We start from the raw sequence: 26,854 nt of genomic DNA on the forward strand, positions 1-26,854 counted from the left end.
TCAGTAACCCATAGGATATGTGCATATGTAATAGAATGTCAGAAATATCACTTTAAAGTGTTTAACTGGTAATTTTTCAGATAATAATCACTCGGGGCTTGATTTGCTGAGAGTAACACTAGAGTAGCTAAGGGAAGTTCTTCAGGCTACAATTTTTTACATTAGGTAAATTTTTTAGTGACCTCTATTCATGAGGAGGCAAAGGATGGAGAAATTGAGAGAAGGTGGCACTAATGGGAGCAGAGCCATCAGGTTGTGTGTCAGTCACTGACAGATTGATGAGCAGCTCAGGCTGGCAGGACTCTGACATGTGCTAAGGAAACTTATATCACTCTTAGCCTTTGTAAAGGATAATTAAACTTTTAAAGGATGTAACTACATCTTGTGAACTTCCCAAAGTTCCCTGTGTCACTTATTGCTACTAAATCTGCTAAATACCATGCTTGTTTCTCCTATCAAATACAAGCATTACTTTTCAATAAATTAATATGGATGCTGCAAAAGCCTGCAATTCATGTATTGGGGCCTAAAAATACAGTAAGAGATAAAATATTACACTTTGGGACCTGCTATAAAGTAGAATGTTTGAACTTGCAAAAATAATTTACCAATATTTTTCTTTTGTGTCATACTGCGCAAAATCTAGTATAACTTCTCATTTCAATAAAAGGCAATCACTTTTGGGAAAGGAAAACAGCTAGTGGAACAAACTATAAGCACCAAAAAATTATTTCAATATGTTTTTTGTCAATATTTGACATAAAATTTGCCTTCTCTTCAAATACTATGTTGATAAGGACATTACTGTCATGTGCATATGGAAAGAAAAAGTGTCCTCTTAAAAAAAGAAATAATATGCCAACATATTCTCAATATATTGCCACAATTCCTGCTGCCATCATCTGTGTAACTTATTCCTCATGAATTCTCCTCGGTACAGAACTCTCACACTAAAAGATCAGTCATTTCCCACTCTTCTCTGCGTGATGTTTGAGTGCTTTATGCAAAACATATCGCTGTTGTAGATGGGGAAGACAAGTTTCAGCTGGAAAAACAATTCACAAAAATATTACAGCGCTATTCATCTCATTTAACTCTGCTAATCACATGGTCCTCTTGGAGTCAAAATATTTTCCAGCTTCAGAAAACAAACAGATCACTCTGTGCCCTACTGCTCTTATCTTGATTGAGTCAATCCAATGTTTATTGGATCCAGTCTATTTTTTCCATTTTTTTCTTTTATTACTAATATTATTTCTACCATTACAACAATTACACTATCTCACATGCTTACTAATAGTCATCATTTGTTGCTGTTAATGTGTCCTGAATTCCATTTTGGCCCACAGTATTATTATAATATTCCTATTTCACAGCGAGAGAAATGAAACCTGCAGCTTTATTTCCAAAGATGGGGGACTGGAGAGCGCCTGGTTACAAGTGGCAGAAACACGAGTGCACTTTGGGCCATGCTGCAAAGCACATCAGCTCCATCTGCCAAACCTCTGAAAAACAGCCCAGAACATTCTCCACTCGGGGTAATCACTAGCAAATGATACTTTTATTCCATATGTACTTTTGGTTCTTATTATACTAAAGGGTCTTTCTACTTACACCTAAGAGCCCCTGTGCCTATTAAATCTGGATGTAATCTCCAGTTATAAAGGCAAATGGACATTGGAGTGCTGGGGATGTGTCAGCAGCGAGCAAGGGGGCTGGGCAGGGACCGAATGTGTCAGGGTCTTACCCACACCCTGCTCATTGCAGCTACTCAGCCCTGCTGAGAAATGGCCTGGGGTACCCAGGCCATCAGAGCTGTGACAGGGCAGAGCCCCTGTAAATGTGTTCTGCTCATCTCTGGGCTGCTCTGGGCTGTCTTGTGCTGTTCTGGGCTGCTCTGGGCTGTTCTGTGCTGTTCTGGGCTGTTCTGGGCTGCCCTGTGCTGCTCTGGGCACTTGCACACGGGCAGCTTTGGGCTGACCCTCAGGGACTCTGGCAGATGAACTGCAGGGCTTTTTGCAGCATCTGGGTCACTGTGGTTATGTGGTTATGCAGCTCCCATGTGCTGAAAGGACAAGCTCCTCTCTGTAATTCAGAATTGCTTGCTGAGATGGTGGGATATCAGGTTTCTGCTCCAGATCAAGTTTTTCCACTCAGAAGGGACAACGTTCTCCCCTTTTGACAGTGCCAAGGGGGTTCAGTGAGCATGAGGCTGTGGCCACAGGAGATCTTGGTGTGTTGTTTTAAATTGCAAGTGCAAACATTACATCTGGCAGGTGACAAGGCACACAGGCACAGCTCTCTGGGTGCTGTGGGTGACTGGGGCGTTCAGCACTCGGTGCCAGAGGTGCTGGAACTGCACCTACATTCCCAGTGATGCCTGAACTCCTCGGCTTTCCTGCTTTCCACTTCCTCCAGTCTGAGCCTTCTCTCAGACTCACATCCAAGCCATTCCCCTGCTAGCCTTGCACACCATGTGTTTTAAATGCCACACAGCCTGCTCTCCTATGCCAAAGACTTTCTGTCCCTCACTGATACCCAAATACTCTTAAAACTATGTGCTAAAAGATATTTGAGTTAAAATGTCGCCACCTACCCATCCCCATAAATACACTAACCAAACATAAAATAGCCTTTATACCAGCTGGAGGGCTAGTCAGAATGGGCTTTGGAGGCACACTACTAAAACTACAGAGGCCATTAACGTTAGAAGCACAACTGCTTCAGCAGATAGCAGCTTCCAGGTTATTTTCAGGGTTATGTTTTCCCTAAAAACGTCCCTTGTATACCATTAAAAAAGTTATTTTCTCTGGTGGATGCTATGTTCCAAATATTTTGTCGTGCCAAAGCCTTTTAAAAACTTAAGAAAGTTATGGAGAATGCTATCAACCTCCTTGCTGAGCCACTCTCCACTGCATAATTTTTTACTAAAACTCTCAGCAGCATAAGAAACCTCAGCAGTTTCACCTAGAAGGCACAGGGAGAGAAATGAGTCTCCTATAACTGCAGCTTTTTACTGTTGCCAAGCCAGTTCCTCAGGCTGGCTGTAAGGATGTTCTTCCACACCACACAACATTTCTCTTAAGTGATGTGCGTCAAGTGAGGCTTTGGTCCCACAAGACTGCCTAGCTAGGCTTCAAATTGCTTGTTTTGCTGTCTCTTCACTTTACTTTTTGGGGGCAACTTTGATGGCGAGGTATTAGAAACAATAAAGACCTCATTGGGAATATAAGGCTTGGAAGCAGATCTTAGAACGTGAACTTGTCCTATGGAGAGGAAAAAACCTGCAGATACGAGTGATTTGTTGATGTCTGCAGATGTCTTAGCATATTTCTAATTTAACATGAGCAAATCAGACTTCAGGCTAGAAAAAATATGTTTAATTCTGTATTATTCCCACGGGTGGTATGGTGAAATCTGCTTTCTTATCAGACCATGCTCCTGTGGTTTTTGTCACTTACGTTGTCAAATACTCCTATATTATTCCCCTGACAATGGGTTTTACATCAACTCGGTCAATTACTCAGACAGTCCCAGCTTTGATGGCACAAGTATTGCATCACTCATCTGAGAATCAAACCCCTTTGATTACACAGAAAGGAATCCTTGCAGCCCCAAGCCTGTTGGTGGGAAAATCCTGTTGAGGCAATTTTGACAAATGGAATTGTGCATCTCGAAGGTCCCCACGAGGCCACACTCAGGGATCCCATGGTGGTGCTGAGTATTAATACCACCAATTGTTTGCATTACTAGATCACCTCCCTGAACAAATGCAATGATTTGTTGTATTCATTCCTTCCTTGAAAGGAAAACACGATCTTAAAACACCAAAGATGGATGGATGAGACTACAGACTTATTTCCCAGCTAAAGATTGTACAATGGCAGTTTCTTCCTTAATATCCTAGGTTCATCAGGGAATCAAATAAAGCTGATTCCCTCCCCACCTCATCAGCTTCTTTTCAGCCTGGCAAGAAAAATAGCAAAGAGGAGGTGAGGTTTCTGTGCTTGATATGAAGTAAACTAAATTATGCAATTAGTACATAGAAACCCACTATCACCTAATTTCTGCATTTGATCCAGTCCATTAGATGCTTTCTCTTATTGACAAGGGCCTCTTCTGCCTTCCATTACTTTCTGGAATAATCATTTGTAAGAGCTGCTTCAAACTCTACATTTGGAGTAACACACACATTGTACAAAACAAGCTAAGATGGAGGTCATCAGGAGCATTTGCTGTTTTTTTCTGGTTGTAACATGACATAGGTGTTGCTGTCACCAGTTTACAGACAGGAAAACAGATCCTGCCCAGCAAAATATCACCCAGGGCTGCCCCAGCTGCAGGTATTCATGTTATTATGAAGGTAAAAGGAAAGCAATTATTTAGTGCTCACTGGAGTGTGCACTGAGATGTGGTTTCACTCTCCCAAATACAGATGGTAACTACAATAGCTGATTTTTATTAAGTTTCCCACAGAGGAAAGTTTGGGGAAATGTTCATATTTTTAACTTTGAGTTGAAAGTCTGGTATTCAGGATAAGGCAGCTGCTGGCCAGGGGAAAGGAGGGAAGTAGCTCCACAGGGCAATTTCCTCCTTTCCAGTTTAAAGTCTTGGGATACAGCTCTTCCCAAGTGCTAATTGGACTGAAATCATTATCTTAGGCTTTTCCACCTGTGATAAGCAGAATCCCTCCCTAAGCACATCTGATAATGTGAGAAAAAATAATTCTCTGTGAAAGCAGAATGTACATGGTCTCTTCAAAATTTCTTCATATACTTAAACAAAGAGAGTCCTTTTTAAAAGAGACTTAACTCAAGAGCCAAAGCTTCTCTCTTTCAGAGGCAGCAAAGCACCTTCACAAAGGGTCTTGGAGAACCCAAATCAGGCACAAAAACTTTTCTGGCACATTCTCCAAGATCTGCCTAAAGAGGTGAACAGAGCAAAGTACCCAGTGTGCCAGCAGTTCATACCCCAGCTCCAGTCTTACTGATCTCTGTAGGAGATGAGACACAAGGAGAAGCAGCTCAGTCCTTTCTTTATTTCCCCCTCACTCTTGTTTAGTGCAGCCTCCAGAGGTGTCTGTGCTGCTCTAAGTGATGCTGTAACTCAGCAAGGCTGGAACACCTCTTACTATCAGCTTAATGCTCGGAGATCCTCGAGGATGGCAAGTGTTGTGCAATTACCAGACTTAGCCTTGTTTCTAGTCCTTTCCTGAGTATTCTCCCTGCTAATAGGAGGCTTGTGAGCACAACAAGTCAATCATACAGCATTAACTCCCAATCAGCTTACTCAGCTGTAAAATCCTTGAGTTTATCTGGGAATGCTGCCAGGTCAGTCCTATTTGTAAGTGCAGCCTAAACAGCAGCAACATCTCTAATTTTTCCTTGGCCTGTATTTGCCAGCTCTCTCTAATGCCTACTTGAATTTCCAGACACGGGGATTTGATCTCATTCATGAATCATCTGTTCTACACATCCAAACTCCACTGTGGTGGATATGGCCACAACTTCACACTGCACAGAGAAGACTCTTTCTTTAACTGAGTCCCCAGTTCAAGTGCCCATGCAATTAACAAGGTAACTGTGCCAGAAATGTCAGATTTCTTACATATCTCGTCACAACTGGGGGAAAACAAGAGGAACTGGAAACTTCTGATGGGTACCAACTCCTTCCATAAGGGACCTTTTCTTTAAAGTGCTCAAGTCATGCTTTGAATCCCAAACAAGCCTTGATGGTGACTTAACTTGAGTAATAGGGACAAAAAAGAGCAAGAAGGGCTGTGTTAGAGTAAAGTATGTGATGGTTGGTTAAGGTCAGAGAAATAAACATATTTTTCATAATTCTTTGAGATCATAAAGATGATCAAGTAATAAAATCTTTCACCAACTCAGTTACTTCTTCAAATTGTTCTTGTTTGATTATAGAATATGTTAATAAACAATGGGCCTGGGGAAGAGAAATTAATTTTGTTTTCTGAATTCCTGTAAGAAAAAAGTCACTTGAGCTTTTAAAATCAAAACAGTAAATTAACTGATGAAATGTGAAATAATTAGTTCATTGCATAAACGTGGAAACAGTGATGATGTTGGCAAAGTGCTCAGGGCATTCCCAGTGTGCAAGGACTAGGAACAGCTGTTTAATGCAGGGCTCAGTGAAGTTTCACTGACGAGGTGTCTCCCATGGGCTGGCTGCTCTGGACTTCGGATCAGGTGCTGCATATATTGTATTAAATCAGAAAAGTTACTATTCAAATAAAAATAAATCATTTGATATACATAAAAATGAATGTTTCTCGTTTGAAAAATCCAACATGAGGAAAATAAACGGAAGTTTTTAATGTAAGTGAAAGTTTTCTGCTCATAATTCAATGCATTCTTTGAAATTGTGATTTGCTTTTCTCATCCAAAATTCTGCAGTGTGCCAAAGGATGCCATAATTTCAGACCATGTTTTTCAGGTCAAAATAAAAGTAAGGTGCAATTGGTCTTCGTGCTAAGAGGCTTTAACCAGGATGCTGTTTAGGACTGTAACAATAAGTACTTTTCCTTTCAATGTCTAAAAGCCCTTTTTGATTCCTCAAACTATCCCTGCAGTGTCCCTTCATCACAGTAATGGCCCAGCAGTTGTTTCTCTTCTGAAGCTCCTGTACAGTACTTTTTTTACTGATGAAACTTGCTGTGTATAAACCTTGGAGGTAATGCTGGTGAATGCATTGGTTGAGAAGGAGACAAATCAAATGACAAGTCTGGGCTAAGAGAGTTTCCTGACTGTCTCATTAGAGCCCCCAGCCTGAACCACTGCCATCCTGGAGCTGTGCAGCCCAATTTAATTGGGCTCAGAGACTGTCTCAGTACACTTGCTCTTCAGACAAGCACTGTAAACTCATTTTTCCCATCATGATGCTTTTTTGACACACATCTTTTGTATGTTTTTTTTTATAGGTTTGACAAACGCCACTTGGGAATTAAATTCAAACCCTGTACGATTTCCTTTGTCAAAATACCAAATATGCTGCAGGAAAGCTGCATTATTCTCCCCCCCAAAATTATATATATATATATATATAATATAAATTATATATATATATAATATATAAAATTATATATATATATAATAAAAATAAAATAATAATAAAAATGTTAAATATATATAGATAATTAAAAAAAAATAATTTAAATTTATTGGCCATAAGTGCTTCTATCTCTGCTCTCCCCCTCTTTTTGTGGGAAATGTTGCAGATCACACAGCTCTGATTTAAACAGACCGTGGATCTTCTTGGGTTCGACAAACTACAGCTGAGAAAAATTTGCTGTGCTGGTTCAAACAAGGAGTTCAGGGCAACCTGCTTTTCATGGTTACTTCCTCTCATTTGTCATTCTGAAAAGTTTAATACTAATAGGCAAATCCCTAGTGCTTTATTGAGCTTTTGCTGCTCAGGGAGAGGCAATGCTGTTTGGAGAGCTATTTCAGATCCTTCAAAAGTAAACTCAAGAGCTCCCCAGCATAAAGCATGAAAAATGTTGGTGCTGGCTGAGCAACACCTGATGCAATTTAGCTTAATGATGGAGTTTTACAGGATCCTAAGGCTTGTTCAATGGGCTTTCTTTAGGTTTTGAGGCTGATTTGGCACATTGCAGAGACATGGAATACAAGGAATACATGAAAAGAATTAATTAAAAGTAGATGCAACTCTGAGTCACTTTTCTATACTGAAACCAAATCTAATTTCTAATTGCTCTGTTAATAGCAAAAAATCTTGGCCTTCAGAAGGCAGAACTGATTTTTATGTATTTTTATGTATATATATATATATGCATACACATATAATTCATCTCCTACACATAATTAAGCTATGAATTTCTGGATGTTCAAGATGAGGAATTAAGTGAATGTTCAAATTATTTTCCTGCACATATCCTTTTTAACACCCTTCTGCTGCCTTTTTTCCTTTTTTTTTTCTTCCCAACTATGAAGTCAGATTATTTAAAGTTGTTCTTTCTAATATGAACCACATATATTAAAATTGAATCATGTTCTGGGTACTAATGAAATTGGGTTGATTGGGAAATGAGGCACATACATTTCAGGATTTTTCTCTTGAAGTTTGTGGTCAATTTAATATTCAGTTCAGCAGGACTATGATTCCAACAGAGTTGGAATAAACAGGGCTATTGCCATTTTGTTCTTTATATTCCTTCTGTATATTTGGCCCAGATTCCTGAAAGCTCTAAGACTCTAACTTTGGTTAATCACCTCTGAAGCTGCAAGGCACAGCCATTCCCTGAAACTGAAAACTGGGGTCTGGGAAAAGATAAAAGTTAATTTTCATTTATGCACTACACCAGTAAATTCCAAACCAGCGGCTCACTCCTTATTTTCTGCTACCACCCTTGTTTATAGCGTAGAACTCCCAAAATGTGCTGAATGCCACACAGAAACAAAAGAGCTTGGGTCTAAAAAGAGCTGGGGAAACTGAACACAGAGGAAAATGATTACACTGGATCACGACTGGTGTCTCTGCTTTCAAACTAACTGGCCTGCTAGATCAAAGGAGAGAGGAAAGGGAGTGAGATGATGAGAGGAGAAGGCATGAGAGCAGAGGAGGAAAACAACAGGTTGAAAAGTTCCTTTTCAGGGCTGCTGGGACTGTGTGATGTCAGTTCAATACTTTTAGACACAGAAAATGAAGTGGATTCACTTGAAGAGGAGAAAACAAATATATTTCTGTTTAGCATCAAGGTCAACCCATCAGATCAGGACTGATCTTCATCAAAATAATGTTTAAAACAATCAAATCTGTAATTCCAGAGAAAACACCAAGATTTCAAAAGAGACCAGAAGATAGGTGATTTCCATAGCGTAATTTCATTTGAATTTTCAGGAATGCTTCTCCAGAGTTTCAAGTCATTTAATACATGTTGTTCTATATAAACTGTCTAATTATAGGAAGGAGCAGCCTTAAGAGATAAATTCTGTGCTTACTTGCTAGCTTTAAATTTCAGCTTCTCACTAATGGTGGAGTACAAGCGCTAGCCTGTCTCTACTTGTCAATTTTGTAAATCTAATTCTGTGACAGGTGAGCATTCAAATGTAACATTCTGTTCTAAAAATATTCAGATCTTTACTCTTCTGCAGGTCATGTTGGTTTTTTTTTTAAATCTGCCTGGTTTTAGTAGTCAATCAACAGACTGAGGAAAAAAAACCAAAAGGGAAGTAAAAATAATAATGAACAAAATGAGAAGTAATATAAAAATTACAGTAACTCACACTTGGGTTCTCCTTGTCCTTGCTCTCTTTACTGGAAGCTCCACTCAGCTGCTCAATTAAACTATAATGTGCTAATTGTTCAGGTCCATCCTCTCCAAAATGGCCATAGAGACTGTTTTGATATAAATCCAAAATTGACATTGGGTTCCCCAAAAACGACCTTCTCTGACTTTGTTTTTCCTGCACAGCTGCAAGAGATGCAACAAATAATATCATTATGACAGTCTACATAGATTTTAATGTAATTTCACCATTTTAAAATGTATTTAAATTGTTTTTTAAGGTAGCTGAAATTGAGTGCAATAGAAACATTAAAAAAACCACCTTCTAATTCTCCAATGCATATACAGGGGACTGCTCATGCTTAAGGTTTGAGCTGGAGGAGATGGTACGAGACAGACAGAATTAATTTCCTTTCTTTTCCAATTATAGACAAGGTGGTTAATTTAGGGGATCTTCCCACTTAATTATTTACAGCAAGGTTTTGTTTTTCTCTTTTAATAGACTTACATGGCAGATGTGCTAAGTTCCTTTAGCACACGCTTCATTTTGTCTGTACTTGTGAGTTCTTTCCTTTTCACTACATTTTTTTACACACAACAGCATAAAAAATACACCAGTAAGGTAAGAAAGTGGTGCTTGGTTTAGATCCTGCTGTAGTACAACATCAGAAATAAAGCCCTGGTTTCTGAAGTCCAAGGCTGAAAACTCATTCGGAAGAACAAAATAAAACCCAGGGAATTTTCTGCAGCTTCATGAAAGCACACAGGAGACAGATGTTTATGTGAACATTCAGCTCTTTCCTCACACTTCTTGTAACACAAACTTCAACTCTGCCTTATAACCTACAGCCTTAGGAGAAGGTTTACCTCCAATGCCTCTAACAGAATCACATCAGGGTAGAAACAATTTATGGGATAGAAATCAAATCACTTTCATGCTTGGAAGAGAAGGATCTGGCATATTTGGCATATTCCCTGTTACTCTACTGACCTTCTCTGTAACATTGGGCAATGCACTGGGAATCTTTTGCTAAGCCCATTAAATCAACAAAAGTCTTATCATTGACTTTTAATAGCCTTTGCATTGGGCACTCTGTCTTTCTGTTCCTTGCTCATAAATGGAAAATGAAAATCACTCCAACATTATAATTGTGCAATCAGTGAGTTTGGGGACCCGGCTAATAAATGTAATTATCTATTCATATAAAAATATTCTCTCTGGAATGGTTTGCTGGAGCCCCTGCCCCAGCCTCATGTGGATGTTTTGAGGTTATATCACTTGTGTGCATAAAGAGACAGAGGCCTTTGAACACAGAATGGGATAAAGTACGGCTGTTAATAGCATGTGAGAATGGCATTTAGAGAGCACAGAACAGAAACCCTGACTATGAGGAATGAGCACAGCTGAAATACTTTTGCAATAATGTGTCATAATCTTCTATTTGTCTCTATCACAATTATGTATTTTATTCTCTTCCTGGCTCAAAAGGGAGGCATATACACAAAATTAATGAAACTCTATGTAAAATGGTCACCCCAAGTCATGCTTAGATATCACTAAACTTGGAACCTGCTGCCATTTAAAGCAATTGATAAATTGCTTTAAATAAATGATAACACATGATAATTTATATTTTTTTTTTCAAATTGTGATGAATGTAGGAAAGAAAAAAGCTTATTTGCCTCTTTTAAAAAATCCCACATTTATTGCATTAAAATATGGTTTGGAAAAAGCAAAATCTGTAAAAAGAAGTGTTTATGGGCTGACTAAAATGACTTGCAATATTTTCTACAGATTAAATCCACAAAGCTGCAGCAGTAATGTAAATAAATGATCAGTGCTTCCTATTCTGCTCTCTCCCATGGAATCACAAGCAATGGATTAGCTCTGAAAAAGCCAAATGTTAGAGACACTGATGAGCACAGCATCCATCGTCCCGTGGTGCTGATCCCTGCCAGGACAGCTTTGGGGCTGCACAGGGCTCTCAGCCTGGTGCCAGGACCTTGCTCTGGCCAGGATTTTCCACCTGCAGGGGATCCATGGGCTGCAAGGACAAGGACAGAGCCACCCCACCCTGGCCACCCCCAGGACACACATCTGCACTGGAAGGTGGCTCCAAGCACGGCAGGCTGCTGGTGCTCAAGACAAGGCAGCAATTTCCCGGGTTATTAAACACACAGAAAACTATTATCTCAAGAACTTCACTTAATGTATTTTTATCTACTGGAATTCAGTAAATTCTGAATTGCCATCAATTCTCACTAAAAGCTTTCTTACTTGAAAGCTGCAATATATACAGAGAGGAAAATGAGAGAGAGTTCACTGTGGCACCATAACCAACATCACCTTGATACAGAGGTTGGGAAACTGTGGCCTTGACCACTGCATTATTTCAACTGTATAATAAAAAATAAAGCTATATTTATTTCACCTTTCAATTTTGTAATAATGTAATCATTTTTATTTGCACTGCAGAAATTTATGCATAAAACCTACAAGACCCCACTAGCAAAAACTGTGGAAGAGGGGAAAAAGCATTTACACATAATAAAAAGAGAAAGGTAATAAAAAGTTAATGGAAAATTAGACTGAAGAAAGATTTGGGGTTAGAAAGTGAAATCTAGACAGAAAGTTCAATGAAGGACACCATCTGCTGCTGAGTCAGTGTGGGGCTGAGGGACATACATCTTTATGTACAAATTTTCAATTACCTTGTCTGTTGTTTGTTGTTAACTCCACAAGGGTCTCCTCTGCAGCTCTGAAATAACTGGTTTTGTACTCTGGCTCTGGCTCACTGTCAGTGCTGCTCGCTGAGTACGTGCACACCCTTAGAGCTGTGTCCTACACAAAGAAGGGTATGGCAGCAAGTCAGATAATGCAAATATATCAAACTAATGCTGGAGATAGTACTGGGAGTAGCACATTCTATGTTTATATGCAGCATAAACAGGTAGTTCAGCTGGGACAGTCTGCATTACCAGTCTAACTCCTTCAAGTAAGCAATCATCAGTCTGACATGGGGGAAATAACCCATTCTTGTCCTGCTACATCCCCTGAGACAGTCTGGCAGGAACAATCCATATTTTAACTTTTTTTTCCTCCCCACTGTAACATTGTTTTCAATTCTACCAACATTTTTGGATCATTTCATCCACACCAAATTCTATTTTAGAAGTTCTTAAGTATGTTTAATACAGTCTATTTGTAACGTGCAAAATCATCACACCACAGTTTGCTGCAAGCAATTCTAGAGACAATTAGGATGGCCACTAGACAATACAGCAGTAAATCCTAACTGTTTCCTAATTGTTTCCTAAATTCATGTCCCTTGTCCTGGTACTTATATTACAGTACTGGAGTTCCCAGGTTCCCAGCTGATTCCTTGGCCAGTTCTTTCCGGAAAGAAGTATTATTGATTTTCTTCTGGGAATAAAGAGGAACACTAACAGCTCTGGACAGCTTCTAATCATGGAAGGAATCCTGAAGGCTCAGACCATTCAGGAGCAGCAACTCAGAACAATAAACCCCTCAAACCAGGTAGGGGCAAGCGAAGCCTGATACTGTTGGGGTAATGGCATGTACAAATAGCACCTGCTGGCCCTGCTCCAATTGTCTAATCATGGTTCTAGCAAGGTTTTAATTCTGTTTCTCTAAGAGGGATAATCATTTCCCCATCCTTCTACCCATGCTGCAGTTTTTAATTGATGCAGAAGGACATCCCTTTGTTAGGAATCACACTTGTGGAGAAGGAGCCGGTGCTGAGGACACCTGCATGCAGCCAGGAATGCCCAGCATTAAAGACTGCAAGTCAGCTGTAGTCCCAAAACCCCACAAAAACTGTTAGAAGAGTATTTTCCTGTTCACAATACTTCCGTAGCACCCCTCAAACTCTCATACTACAGAGAGTCTTATACAGACAAGGTAATCAAGTCCTAGGGGAAAAAAGCAATCTGAATCACATGAAAAACAGTAAACAAGATCAACTTTTTAGAAGAGAAGAATGGGGTCAAAGGTCTCCATTTCCTTTTCTAAAAGTGCCTGAGAGGATTTTAATTAAAACATGTTTTTAACCAGAAGGAAAAAGAACCTTTAGGTATTATTATTACTGATAAACAGTGAGATAGCTAATGAAGGGTAAGGAAGTAAATGCAGCTGTCAGATTGTGAGTTACTCTTCACACCATATTACATATATTACATATATTACACACTGATACCTCTATGTTGGCCACAATACCCATCTCATTCAGGAGATGCCAATACTTAACTTATACCTTTGTTTTAGTAGTTTTCTTGGGGGTCCACTCCGGAAGGACTTTTCTATTCTCTACAGTCTCTTCAGTGTGTTCTAATGAGGCAGAGGTCACAGAACTTGCTTCTTGTTCACTTTGCTTTGCAAGGTTAATTATTCCTGAATTAAGGGAGACATTATTTAAATTCTAGGTCTCATCAGCATCCTCATGATAGTGTGTCAATTATAATTCGGTGAAAACTGGGGGCAAATTGTGATACTTTCATTATGTCCAATAATATTTCACTGCTCAAAGGAACAACTTACTAACTTACTGGAATAGTTCTAACTAAAGTGACAGAATTTCATCCAAATCCTTTTCCAGTTAACAAGAGAAGAGGGAGGCATGAATTTAAATCCCTTCATTAGTTATAAAATATATACCCTTTCTACAAAGAAACAACATTCAGTAACTACTTCTAGGCATTGTAGGATCTGCTCTGCTATTTTATGTTCTCAGAGAACAATCTTTTAACATAAATATAATTGGAAGTACCTTTCTAGCAGAAAGCCAGCTTTTTTATTTGCTATATTTGCACTGTGCAAAATCGGAACATCAAAGAAGATATATGGTGCATATGAAATAAAGTGATAATTGTAATTTGGATGAGAAAGTGCAGGAGAGAAGAACTGAATGAAGATAGTCTAGTAAAGAATGAGCTGACCCCATCATCTGATGTATACTACTTTTTTGTAACATCTCTTCATGACAATTTAATTAAGATACAAACCTTACAAGATTGGTGCAGTGAATATTAGCATTAAGATCAGAACAATCTTACTGCTACTGACTTCTTATGAAGCAATTCAGTGCTTGCAGTTTCTGTTCAATTTGTTATAATGACAGTGTTTAATCATGGGCTCTACTCTATAACACACTGCTGAATTGAGGTCACACATGTGGCCATTCAAGCATGTAGCACATAATCTATAACTAAGATTTCTCTTCTGAATCATTCTTAGCTGTACCATTAATTAACAGTACACTTATTTTAGAAACACTAAGTATTAAAAGATCTTTTATTTAGCTTTGATTTGAAACGAGCAGAGGAATCTGCAATAAAGCATACAATGTGTGTTTGCAGTCTATTCCACCACTACAATACTGCACTGGGAATATTGCTAAATCAACTGAGTTCTGAGATGTTTAATTAGAAACCTTCTGTTGTGCATCCTATGGACGCACAAGAGAGGCTTCTCTTCTCCAAGGTTCAATATATGTCAGCTCATTAGCAGAACATATATTTGATAGCCTTAAACTAAGCTTAAACTTGATGTTTAACTTTACATGCTAATTACACAGAAACTCTCTTATAGAGTCATACAGATTTATGCAAATTAAATACAACTTTTACAGGAGCAATAACTGGACTGACAAAGTGCTAATCACCATAACCCAAATAAATGAGTGACATTGCATTTGGTCAAGATAAAACAATACCCTTCTTCATTAAACTAATCACTTTTACTGCACTTTCCACTGTATCTTTTGTGCTATGAAAATTTCCCCTTGCTAATGCTACATGATTTTTAATGCTATTGACATGTGTATTAATAACTCCAAAGCCTTCCAAAAACTTATATAGATAGTCAATATTTGTTTATAAAAAATGCACAGACTTCAATGGGACTATTTATTAATAGAAAAATTATTTTCTGGAGTTTTGATGGATTGCCAATCCTTTCAGACCTTTGTCAGCTCTTGTTTTATAGCTTAAACATACATGTAGCTAATAAGTGAAAGTCAGGTATTTTATGTTCATATTTAGAAATGTGTTTGTATGATGTAGAAAAGTAATGAGAGCCTTGTTTGAGGTCAAGGCCATATATTCAGTGGGACAGAATTTATGCATTGAGGCCGAATGAGTCTTTAGTTCAAATCCAGGATCAAAAGCAAGTCTTTATGAATTTATCTTTTTTGTGTCACAACATGGCTGTGCTTTGTACTTTGTACAGTCTGATCCTGAATATTGCTGAATATCCGTATTCTTTTTCAAGTCAACTTCCAAGGCTGGCATATGTTTTTTCTTCTTCAAGTACTGTTTCTTGAGAAAAGATTTTAAGTACTAAACTAATTTTTCTTTCTCAGATAAGCATTTTGCATAACAAAATTTCCATATGGCTCGGGTCACAAACTTGTTAACCTTACGCATTCATAAAACGAGTATCTTCTGCTCCACATTTAACATTTCTCTTATCAATTGTCATTATTACAGGATTTCTGCTAATCAAAACAGAGGCCAAGGCAGAAATAATGTGATTTTCAGTGTAATTGACATTTTACCTGAGGAAGCTGGTTTGGGAAGGCGACTTTGAAAAGGTCGTATACCCTTGGCAGTCATGGCCGGATCAGACGTTGAGTGACTAATTACGCTTTCCGCAGACTCCGGGCTCTTAGCTGTTGAAGGCACTTCTCGCTCAAGAGTTTTGGCTTTTACTGAAGGAGCTGAAAGAGGAACTTGCTCACATGCTGCAAAGACTCCCATTTCCAAGGCTGATTCTTGCTTAGAAATGTGTCGCCCCGTCGAGCGATTCCCCGAGTCAGGGAGGGGGAAGGTTCCAATCCCGCTGTCCAGTGTCCTCATCTGGCAGCAAGACTCTAAGGCACAGGAAATTGGTGTGATGGGATGGAGCTAAAGGTATTTAAAGTCAGGGAAAGGATCTAGGGGGGAAAAGGGCCTCTTAAAGGGAAGGTTTCAAGATAAGGGAAACATTTTGCATTTTGGTAGTGCACTGTTACTGTCACTGGAACACTTCTGACACTTTGTCTAACAGAATACAAGGAAATATTGAGGTGCAGTGAAATTAAACAAGTGCCAAAACATTGAAACATTGACACTGGCCTGCTTTGGAGTACCAGTGTGATAATGGATAAATGGGTCAGGTCCTGGAAAGCAATTACAGATGGAATTTTAAAATACTTTAGTTTGAAAGCCCACAGAATGTCTGGAGAGTATCAGTAGTGTAATATATTTCTTCCAACATAAACCCACACTCCACAAAGGTTTGGCCTCTCCACACCTGTGTTTTGCTGATTGTTTCTCATACAAGAAGCTGTTAATCAAAATATATCATGCATTCTTACACAAAATTAAGATTTACAGAATCTCTTAGAGATACCCATCTCTCAGAGCATCCTGAAAATCTTGGACAGCAACAGCCATGCCTTTGTTTACCTTGTCACTGTTCTACCTGTTTGCCTTGTGCTCTGGTTCTGCACATCCCAGTTTGGCAGGGATAACTTTAGCACTGTTTTTTTGGAAGCAGTATGGTCCCACACAGCCCTCCAGCTTATTCACCCTACTGGAAAGATGCTGTACGAGCCATGGAACAGAGAAAGGTGCAAGTGTAGCTGTGTGCACACTGCTATTTGAGCAACCAGGATGCACAGGCAACTCCCCTGGCCTCTCATTCTCCATCAGTTTCCAGAGACTTCCCTTTTGTTTCTGTAAGGGGCAAACAATGTTGAAGAGACTGTGATGGCAGGGTCCTTCTGAGACCTATAAACACCAAGGAGGGAACTTCAGCACTAATGGTTGGAAAATGAGGATAATTTAGGTTAAATGTCTGGAAACATCCCTTGACAGCAAGATCTGAAATCTGTGGCAGACAATCCCAAAGGAAGCAGAGGAATTTCCTTTGCTTGAACAATTTAAGGCTACACTAGACTAAAGATATACTGCAGTGAACAATTGTACTCTAGCAGGAGATGCAGAATATGGCCCAATATATCTTCTTCATATCTATTTTACGTGTTTCTGAGTATTGATTTTTTTTTATGATATGTCCATTTGTTATTAAAGTCTGTTGTAGTTTAGCAGTGCTCTGTCAAGTAATTTTCATTATTTTTTTTTTTTTCCTCTGCAGTGTTTCTAATACTCTCAAAAATTTGGAATTTCTCCCCTATGGATTTTGCCTATTTGTTTTTGAACTAAGAACATTACCATGGTCATTCTTGTTAAATATCTTCATCTCAATAGGCCTTTCTTGATAACAAGTAAGAAACCACTTACGGATAAATTAAATACGTATTTCTATTTCGTGTTCATGCAAAAGGAGAAGCAGCCTATATTTATGTGGTCGTCTTTGCCTTATCCTCATCACTCAGAATCAAAGAAGGACTGAAATCACCTGAACCTGAGGCCTGGCTGAACTGCAGCAACAAATGTTCTATGCGTTGTCTTTTCAAAGAGCAAAAAGTGACTCTGATTTCCCTCACACAATCACTGCATGCCAATAATTTCTGTCCATAGGTAAAAGGATGTAAGGTGTGGAAGCCATGCTTAGCTAGCACCTACATTTTCCATCACATTTTTGAGTTAATGTGCCATCATGATTTACAGAGCTGCCGAAGGTTTTCCAGGAAACATGAAGAAAAGAATTAGATTTAGTTCTGCTGCATCAAAAGGAGGTATCCCATCTACTGAACCCTCTTATCTCAGCTATACTTCTTCTAACTTTTTGGTTTTGGTTTTGTTTTTGAATAGCAAAATACCTAGATAGAAGTGAGAGTGTGGAAAAGCAATTTAAAACTCCAGGTGTTGCCCTTGCCATTTTCTGAAGATAATCAAGCTGAAACAGCATGTTAGCTCGTGGACAGGCAATTTTTCAACTAAAGACTGTTGGTGAGAGAGTTAGCAAATACAGGGAAATACGGAATAAAAAAAGACTTCTGTTATCTGCCTCTTAACCAAAGGACATCTGTGCAACACTGGGTGTGTTGGAGAGGCAGAGACACGGAGTAAACTGAGAAAACCCCTAAAAGAACACAGGAGTCTGAGGAGTCTCCCCTCTCCTGTCTGCATGGTCAATGTGAGACCTGATTTGGAGCCCATTTCCACAAGGACTCTGAAGGACCTTGTAGTGTTGTTTTCTTTCTGACATTTCTCTAAGAAACAAAGAATCCCTCCTAATTATTACAGGAGAATTAAGTAGGATCAAAATGTACATCAAAAAAGCAAAGTTACAGCCTTGGCTAAGGGAGAACTGGAAGATGGAAACTTTTATCTTCTGAGGGCGTGTTTCTTAAAATGACACATGGATTTCTCTTGCCCACTATTACCTTGTGTACATCTAGGAATGGACCATGAAAACAATGGCAGACAATCAAAAAGAAATGAATACTGGGGGCCAGACTTCCAAGAATATACAGTCTCCTGCTGTTCCCAGAATAATTGGGAGAGTGATGGAGAAGCACACCAGCGGTATCACTTTTAATTAAAAGGAAAAATAGTTTTAATCAATTATAGCCTTCCTTCACAGAGACTTTATCCATGATAAAGGAAATGTACCAGGTGGAAAACAGATTTTTAAAATAGTTCACACAGCTCAATTTTTAGTTCTGAAAAACCACAAAAGGGTCTGGTTTTCAAAGTGCTCAATGCATGGCAGCTCCTGTTGTGACACTTAAAGACAGATTTTTGGAAAATTCTGTGACTCAGCCAAAACCTAGTTTTAAATCCAAAGGAAACCACAGAATTTCTTGTGGATTTTAATTTTTCATTACTGAAAGTAAGTAATTCTCCCCTAAAGCTATATAATACAAATAAAAGAGTACCATTCAGAACAATTTGTATTACTGAAAGAACGAATACACATTATTTTATGTTGTTTTTAAATTTTTATGAGGCAACTGCAAAATAAAAAAAATACTTAATGCATCCCAGTGACAGCTTTCAAACAGCTTCATGGCCCATCTGATTTCATCAGCTGAACTGACACTTCAAATTACTGTTATCAGCAAGAGCTGCCCAAGACTACATAATGAAAATATGTAAAAGTTAAATCTCTGGTGCTATGACAGCACCACTCAGTAGATGAAAAATGACTCCTTGGAACACCAAAGTCTGGAAAGAGTTATATATGAGCTTAATTACTTTTGCTTGAGAATTCTTCCTGGCATACCAGCCAAATTCCTTGCCTGCTTCTGATTTTTTTTTTTTTCTTCCTCTTTCTTTGCCAGGAAAAAAGAAGCTCTCAGAATGGTATTGGTTTTATAGTGGACATAGATAGACTCATCATCAGCCATTTCTCTCAATAATCAGACTAGAATCAAAAGCCTGAAATGCAGAAATAAGCCCTTCCCTCCCTCTCATCATGGGGAGTTGAGTCTCAAATCAGGTAAATCAAAGTCCCTGGGAGTCCAACTGTAGAGGAACAATGCCAAACAGAAAACAGAAACAAGGAAGAATTTAAAGATATTTCCTGGAGGTCAAAAAACTCCTGACTGCATGAGAACCTCTTGATGATGTGGCATTGTAAGAGCTCAGTGGAAAATTTGAGGAAGACCTTTAATGTTGAGAAGCCTCTTAACCACAGGAAGAAATGGAGTTAACATGGCATAGAAAGTTTTCTGAACTACTTCTCAATAATTTTCAAATTTAATATTTTCACTTGCAAGATGATCCTGCAGCTCATGTCCTACATCAGCTGGACACCACAGTAATTTGAACAGCTGGACAATGCTTTGCAATGCTGCATCATCTCTGGTGCTTTACCAACATTTTCTGGTATCTGTGGGTCACCAAGGTCTCTTCAACACAGAGCCAGTACCCAAATTAGAGATGGATTAAAAATGGTCTGTGAAAACTGCACCACTCCAAGGGTCTGGACAAGAGGAGAGCAGGAAAGAGGCATACACTCAGGCTGGCAGGTATCAGGAATTCTATAAATCAGATCAACACTGGGGAAAACAACTCTAGCATCTCATTCTGTTGGTTTGTTTTTTTACATTTTCCTCTGAAATGCAAAAATTAAAGAGTTAGAAATAAACATACCCCACTGGTAAGAGCTGACAGCTTAGAATTCATTGAAGTATTTTAGGGCATTCTCCTGAGCACAGATAATTTAAAAATGCATCTTAAATACCAGCAACAAATCATTAAACCTAATTATTCTTAAGCTTTTTTTTTATTGTTATTTCTTCTGAAATACTTGCCACTAAGATATCAGAAACACATCACATCTATCTCAGAGAGCATCCTTGGTGCAATTCATTGGAAGCTGGATGAGAATAACCAGGGAAGCTGAGAGCTGACCCTGCTGCTTTATGCTGTTACACAGCACCCTTCTCTGCTCCTCTTTTCATACAATGCATGTGAAAGGAAAATCAATTTGGAGGAAAAATATAAAAGAAAGCACAGAACAGCTACTGTGAAGGGAATTACTTGCAGTACAACATAAGAAATGTGGGTCCAGCCCCAGTTAAGTTCTACACTGATGGTTGCAAAATAGGGTATTACTCAAAATAAGCAGTGGAGCAAAATCCAACCCATTTTTAGATTAGGGACATGTTAGTCTTTCTAATGTTGAACCTATGGTTGAGTCCTAGCACATAATGAAGAGGATTCATGAATTTCATAAAAGAAAAGACATAAGATGGTGATGTATCTTTTAAACATGGTTTCTGATTATGCTTTTCTTCAATAATGTGAAAACATTCTTTTGCTAAGGGGGATATAATGCCACATGTTATTGCAAACAAACCTTTAACTGAATAACTGGGGAGTGTTTCATAATGTTTCCTCAGGTAAAGTAAAGATTCACATTCTAATAAAGTCTTTTTATGTTGTATCCTAAATGAGTTTCACAGATGCTTAGTCTATTCACAAATCACATACAAGTCCCTTCTTTCCATAGGCACTCTTACATGGCTGAGAAGTCTGTAAAATAACTCATGGTGATTTTGACCACCCATTTAAAATGGGTGAGTATTTAAAATATGTGAGTTTTTCTCTGATTCTTGACTAATCCATAAAAATCTTTACAGAAAGCACAAGATGAAAAGTTTTACCCACAGAGCTAAAATAAGGCATCAATCAGCAGTTTTGTTACACAGGTACACGTGCATACACTGTACCCTCAAAATGCTCAGGCAATTCACCTCCTTCAAATCAGGCAAAATAAGAGGAGACATTTCTGGATGGTGGCACAGAGGGAAGGACTTTCAGGTTGGAGAGGAAATAATTATGGGTCCTACTGTGTTGTAGCTGCAGCTTTGCCTCTCTACCCACTTGTGCCATGAGTGACAGATGGCAGCTGCCTCTTAGTGCTGCTTGAGGGGATTGAGACTTCCAGAAGCAGCTCAATAACCTCAGCCATTCCCCACCTTGATGTTACTTAAGAAACATCACTGATGGACACCAGATGCAATTACTGCAAACAGAACCTATTTCTACTTCAAATAGTTTCTATCTGCAGTTTCTATCTGCAGAGTTAAAGAAGCCTTTATGTTATTTAAATTTGATGACCAATCTATCTTAACATTAAAAATAAACAGCAACAAAGACAACAAATGTATTTAATGTGTGAAAGATCACAGGTAGTTCTGCTTACATCAGGCTTTCTAGGCATAATACTAGTAGCACAGGGAGATACTTTTTTAAAAATAAGCATCCCACCTCATAAAAAATGTGGAAGCCTCCCCTGTGCTCACCACTACAGCTGGTTTGAGATATTCCTCACATAAATTTTCAAGTTTTGGCCTATGAAACTGTACATGATTGACAGAAATTTCAGCTGAAATCTTTAAGTAACCACCAGAATTCTCCACAGAAAGCAGGCATTTTCAGGAAAAAAATATCAGTCAAAAATAGCTCTGTATCAAGAACAGTTTCACTGGGAAATTTCCAGCAAGCTGTTTTCTTTCCAGAAAGAAGTACAGACTGAAGCCTTGACAGGTTTTGAGAGGTAAATAACACCGAATAGGCCTTCTTCAGGGAGCATCCAGGACATTAAAAATGGAAGGATGTAGTTCCCATCAGTAACAGAATACACAAATTCTAACAAATTACCTTTCTTTGCATTAGAAATTTCAAGAGTTTCCTCTAAGCTGTCACGGGGAACCAGATAACATGTACTGGCTTTCTTCTGGAACACAAAGGAAGTATAGTATTTCCTAGCATTTTGAAACATGCCAAATTAAAAATTAATATATATACATTTTTTCTTCTCAGAAGAATATTTCAGATGTTGATAGGTCCCTACAAAATTCTTTCAAAAGTTAATAAACATCTTTAAGCTGCATGTGGCATTGGCAGGAAGAAGTTAAACTGCAGATGGCAAAACAGATCTCTTTATTTGCACATCCTTCTCTTCATCTGCAATGCTAAAGGAACCACAAAGAAAAGAAAATGTATTTCTGCCAAATCAATGTCAATTTAAAGTAGATTATTCCTTCTGGGTTTACACTATAATTTGATCCAATTGGTCAATGAGGAGTGCATTACTGTTTTCTATCTAGATCTGAGGTACAATCAGTGTTCAAAATTTAAAAACCCAAAGTCTACCCAAGGTAAAAGAGCCCTAAATTCCATGGATAGTGCACTGGTGGCATGGGATTATTTCCAACATATGTTAGGGAACTATAAATGGGAAGAGGACTGTGCTGTGTATTTTCAAGTGGTGGAACTTCATTCATGGCTACTTGAATCTGGGATTACAATTTATGAGTATTTATAATAACAATAAACTAAATAAATACAGACTTCACCAAATTATACAGTGATCCATTTTTTTCTTAGTACACTTTATTTTGCAAACCCCACAAACTTCAATATATCATTTATCCAATAAATTGTGAGCTGTGTTCACAGTTTTCCATGACTACAATCCCATCTGAAGTGTATTTTCTGAGTTGAAACAGATAATTGCTGCCTCATTTTAATTCCAGTCCCATCTTAAAATACATTTCTACTAGTAAGTCAGAAGATTAGTTTTAATTATTAGAGAATACTAATGATCTTGTACTCCAATTTAGCAGTTATCTATGGACTTTTTTTTTTGTAACAAATGCTTCCTATTTTCCTCCAGGCATTTAGATCTTGTTCCTGCATGCTTGTAATGGTGGCAAGCTATGTGGAACAGGGTTGTTAAAGAGGACAAAATGAGCTGGAGAAAGAACTTGGATAATTTTTTAAAATTTGTTACTTGGCACCTCCAATGTCTATTAAATTCAAGGGTTTATGTGCAGTTTTCCAGCTGGGGAAGTCCCACAACCAATGGCACCTGAAATTACCTCTCTTTTATTATGCTGTTATATTTTCTTTCCAAAAATCTACTCACTGTTCTCAGGAGACATGATATTAGGAATAGATATTATTTTAGTCCAACTAGAAAAGAGATATTGAGACTTATAATTCGTTTGAAGAGCAGCTTGAAGCTCTGTGTAAAAGGTAATTAAATGAAGACTGGTGCAGCCTGGCTGTCAATGAGGCCAGCCTAGAAATTCCTCAAGGAGCTATTTCTCTTTTCTGGTTGTGTATCCCCCTTTGGCTCTACATTGCCAATCAGCCTCACAACTTTGCAACTATCTTTGAGAAAGTTATAGATGAGTAACGGCTGAGAAGAAGAAGTCCTCACATCTCAAGCAAGGTGTGAATCCAAGGTAAGCAACAGGTCTGCTGCAATGCAGGAATGTAGCTTTCCCAGGATTTTTCACTGAGCAAAGCCTTCTGTTTCCCTTAGAACCCTGAAATGTGGAGGTTGGGAGCCAGCAATTGCACGGTCTCAGGAACATCTTCCTGAGGATGGCTCATTCGAGGTGAGGATGGATGCTCTCCTTCTAACAGGAAAGACACATCCCAGCTCTCAGAAATCCTGCCTGCAAATAGCAAAGCCCAACACAGGATGGTTTGTTATTTACCCAGGTGCTAAGGGCTGCCTTAGCCATGCCTTTTCCATGTAACCACAGGCCCTTTTCTCTCTCGCTTTATGCCCCAGTTCTTCACACTAAAACAGCTAATCCCACCTCTCCATCACTGGAATGCTGCCATGAGGATACAGAACGCAACTCTTTGGCAGTCAGAGCATAACCAACCTGCAATCCCTGCCATGAATAATGCCTGTGCAGAGATACCTCCACTCAGCTTTTCTGGAGGCTGTTCAGGAATTAACAGCAAACTGCAAAACACTTACAAGAAGCATTAAGATTGGGGGTTTGCTGGTATTATTAGAGGCAGCTGGTTTATTTTAAGAATTACTGCATTAACCACAGTTAGAGAAGTGAAGAGGTCACACTCAGCATCTCAGAGACAGGGGCTGCACACAGTGCCCAGGGGAGCATTTGGCTGTTCCATGTAGGGCTTCTGCTCACTGATGACTGCGCTTGGAGGCATTCAAGGATAACGGGATGGAAGCACTGATTTACTTGCTGTTAAGCAACTCCCTTATAAATTGGAGTTTGGTTTCACTCACACTGAGATACTTTCTTTGATTTTCTATTCCCTACAGATAGGACTAGGGATAGTGCTTCAAGCAAAAATGCTGTCTCTGGTAAACATGGACCAGTTTCTAAGTGCATAGGAAGCTCTGGGTTTTGCAAATGCACTAGAGAACGCACTATATTTATTCTGTAACATAACTGCTTTTTGTTTGTTAGTAAAAAAAAATACTGAAATTAAAGCCACATGAATATTAAATGAAGCTTTAAATAATTTATTTTTAGTTTTTCCCTGCAGATGGCTTTATTTAAGGGTACTGCTAACAACCACTTAAAATATACATGCATACCTGAAAAAACCTGATTTTATTTCTCAATTAATGAAATCTTATTAACAGAGTGAGTGCACAAAGCTTTAAGTAACTTTTAGATGCATTATAATTCTTCCATTCTGGTACCCAAGTTCAGCTACTCCAAACAATGTGAATCAATGTGGAACTAACTGCAGGCAAGCAGCAGCAGGTAAGAAACCATCATGATTTGAAGCCAGAAGAAAGAACTCAGAATTTTTTTCAGGAGTTCAGTTTTTTGCAAAAAATGCATGCCACGTTATGTGGTGCTGCCAAAACACAATTAGGATGACAGCTTTGAAACAACATACTGCACCTCTGCTTGTTAAAGAAAGGAAATAAAGAAATTATTCACTGTAAATATATTGCTTGATTTCCTTTTCTTTTCCTAACAGTGAACTGTCCAAACACTGAGAAATTGAGTTAATCTGGTATTAAAAACCATGCACTAATTGTATTATTTCTCTGTTAGAATGATTGTTTTTGAAGAGTCTGTTTTCTGTGATCTCCAGTGATGACTAATTGCATAATCATGTCAACAATTCAGGTGTCAGACTGAAGACATGAATCAAAGCTCAAACTCAATTAAAAACAACAACAAAATTAGGAATAGGTATCCTATCCTCAGAGTGAGAATCTGGAAAGGCACATGCCAATACAGCTCAAACTTAACTGATAAGTCAGGTAAAAATGTATTTTCAAAAACCTTATACTAGATTTCGTTGTAGAAAAGGAGCACAAAGTCCGTGTGAGCATGGATGAAACATGTTCTTTTCAGTTTGCTCAGTTGTATTTTAGGTATATGAATTAATGGGAAATGCATGACTGAAGCTTCATACACACATCCACAGATGGCCCTTGCCAGGAGCAAAACCCCAAAAGTTTCAAACAGAAGGACTCCCCGTGCTATAGAAAACACTGGTGTGTGCTATCCTGTAAGAGGTAGGATAATCAGGCACAGTCCTGATTTGAGTGATAAAAATGAATATAGATTGGACTAGACGGTAAACTACTGTAAATCAACACAGCAGCATTAACTTCAGAGTGGCAGAACTCGGCCATCCTGTTTAATTGACATTTTAAGCCTGAATGAGACCAGTAGATTCTCAGTATCTTGAATAATAATTAGGCTGTATCCTATATATAATGCATAAAGACACACTCTTCTCATTCTAGTAATAAAATTTGGTATTTCTGGGAGAGTAGATGTAATGACAAAGAAGGAAATTAACAGCAAATCACTGTGGCTAATAAGGAAGTGTTGATCCAAAATATTAATTCTCTCCACAGAGTGAATACAAGCTAGACAGCAGGCTGCAGCAGAGCTGTAGAATTGGCAATTAGACAAATGCTATGTGTACTATCTTTAAAGTACAAAGGAATGATTTGTCTTTGCCAGACTGTGAAGAAGGTAAGATGACATAAATTAGAAGACATTAACGGATGTTAGTTTCTTATTATTCATGTTGGCAAGGTTTTCCATCATCTTCATGAAAATACAGGTTTCAACTAGAAAAATGCGCAGAAAGTTTCACTATTATAGGATCCTCCAGACCATTACTTCAAGATCAATCCCTCCAGCAATGCTGAAATGCCAAACAAGTCAAAAACCCAGCACAGCTGACTTGATTCCTATCCTGTTCTTATCCTATTCTAGCACTATTCCTGTTCCTAGCACTGTTCTAGTGCTGCAAACACACATAATGCCATTCCTCTCTCAGCTGTCTGCTCTGCAGTGTAGCTTGTTCATCTTCTCACCCATACAAAAACCACACAAAAAAAGCAGT

At 38.5% G+C, this 26,854-nt stretch overlaps 1 protein-coding gene across 15 annotated transcripts in view; it reads right to left on the minus strand.

Annotated features, from left to right (window-relative positions):
* The window catches only part of NCKAP5 (NCK associated protein 5), a 453,280-nt gene that overhangs the window by 15,611 nt on the left and 410,815 nt on the right, over positions 1-26,854 (minus strand). For all 15 annotated transcript variants that reach the window (XR_015289529.1, XR_015289528.1, XM_086898613.1 and 12 more), the window contains 4 exons: positions 15,844-16,158; positions 13,543-13,679; positions 11,981-12,110; positions 9,267-9,454 (listed from right to left, as the gene is read on the minus strand). Coding sequence is in view for 13 of the 15 variants with exons in the window: in XM_086898613.1 (XP_086754739.1) it covers positions 9,267-9,454; positions 11,981-12,110; positions 13,543-13,679; positions 15,844-16,158 (770 nt within the window). In the remaining 2 variants the exon portion in view is untranslated. The remainder of the gene's footprint in view (positions 1-9,266; positions 9,455-11,980; positions 12,111-13,542; positions 13,680-15,843; positions 16,159-26,854) is intronic.

This window comes from Cyanistes caeruleus, chromosome 7 (genome assembly GCF_971803275.1).
Source record: "Cyanistes caeruleus chromosome 7, bCyaCae1.hap1.1, whole genome shotgun sequence".
Taxonomy (NCBI): domain Eukaryota; kingdom Metazoa; phylum Chordata; class Aves; order Passeriformes; family Paridae; genus Cyanistes; species Cyanistes caeruleus.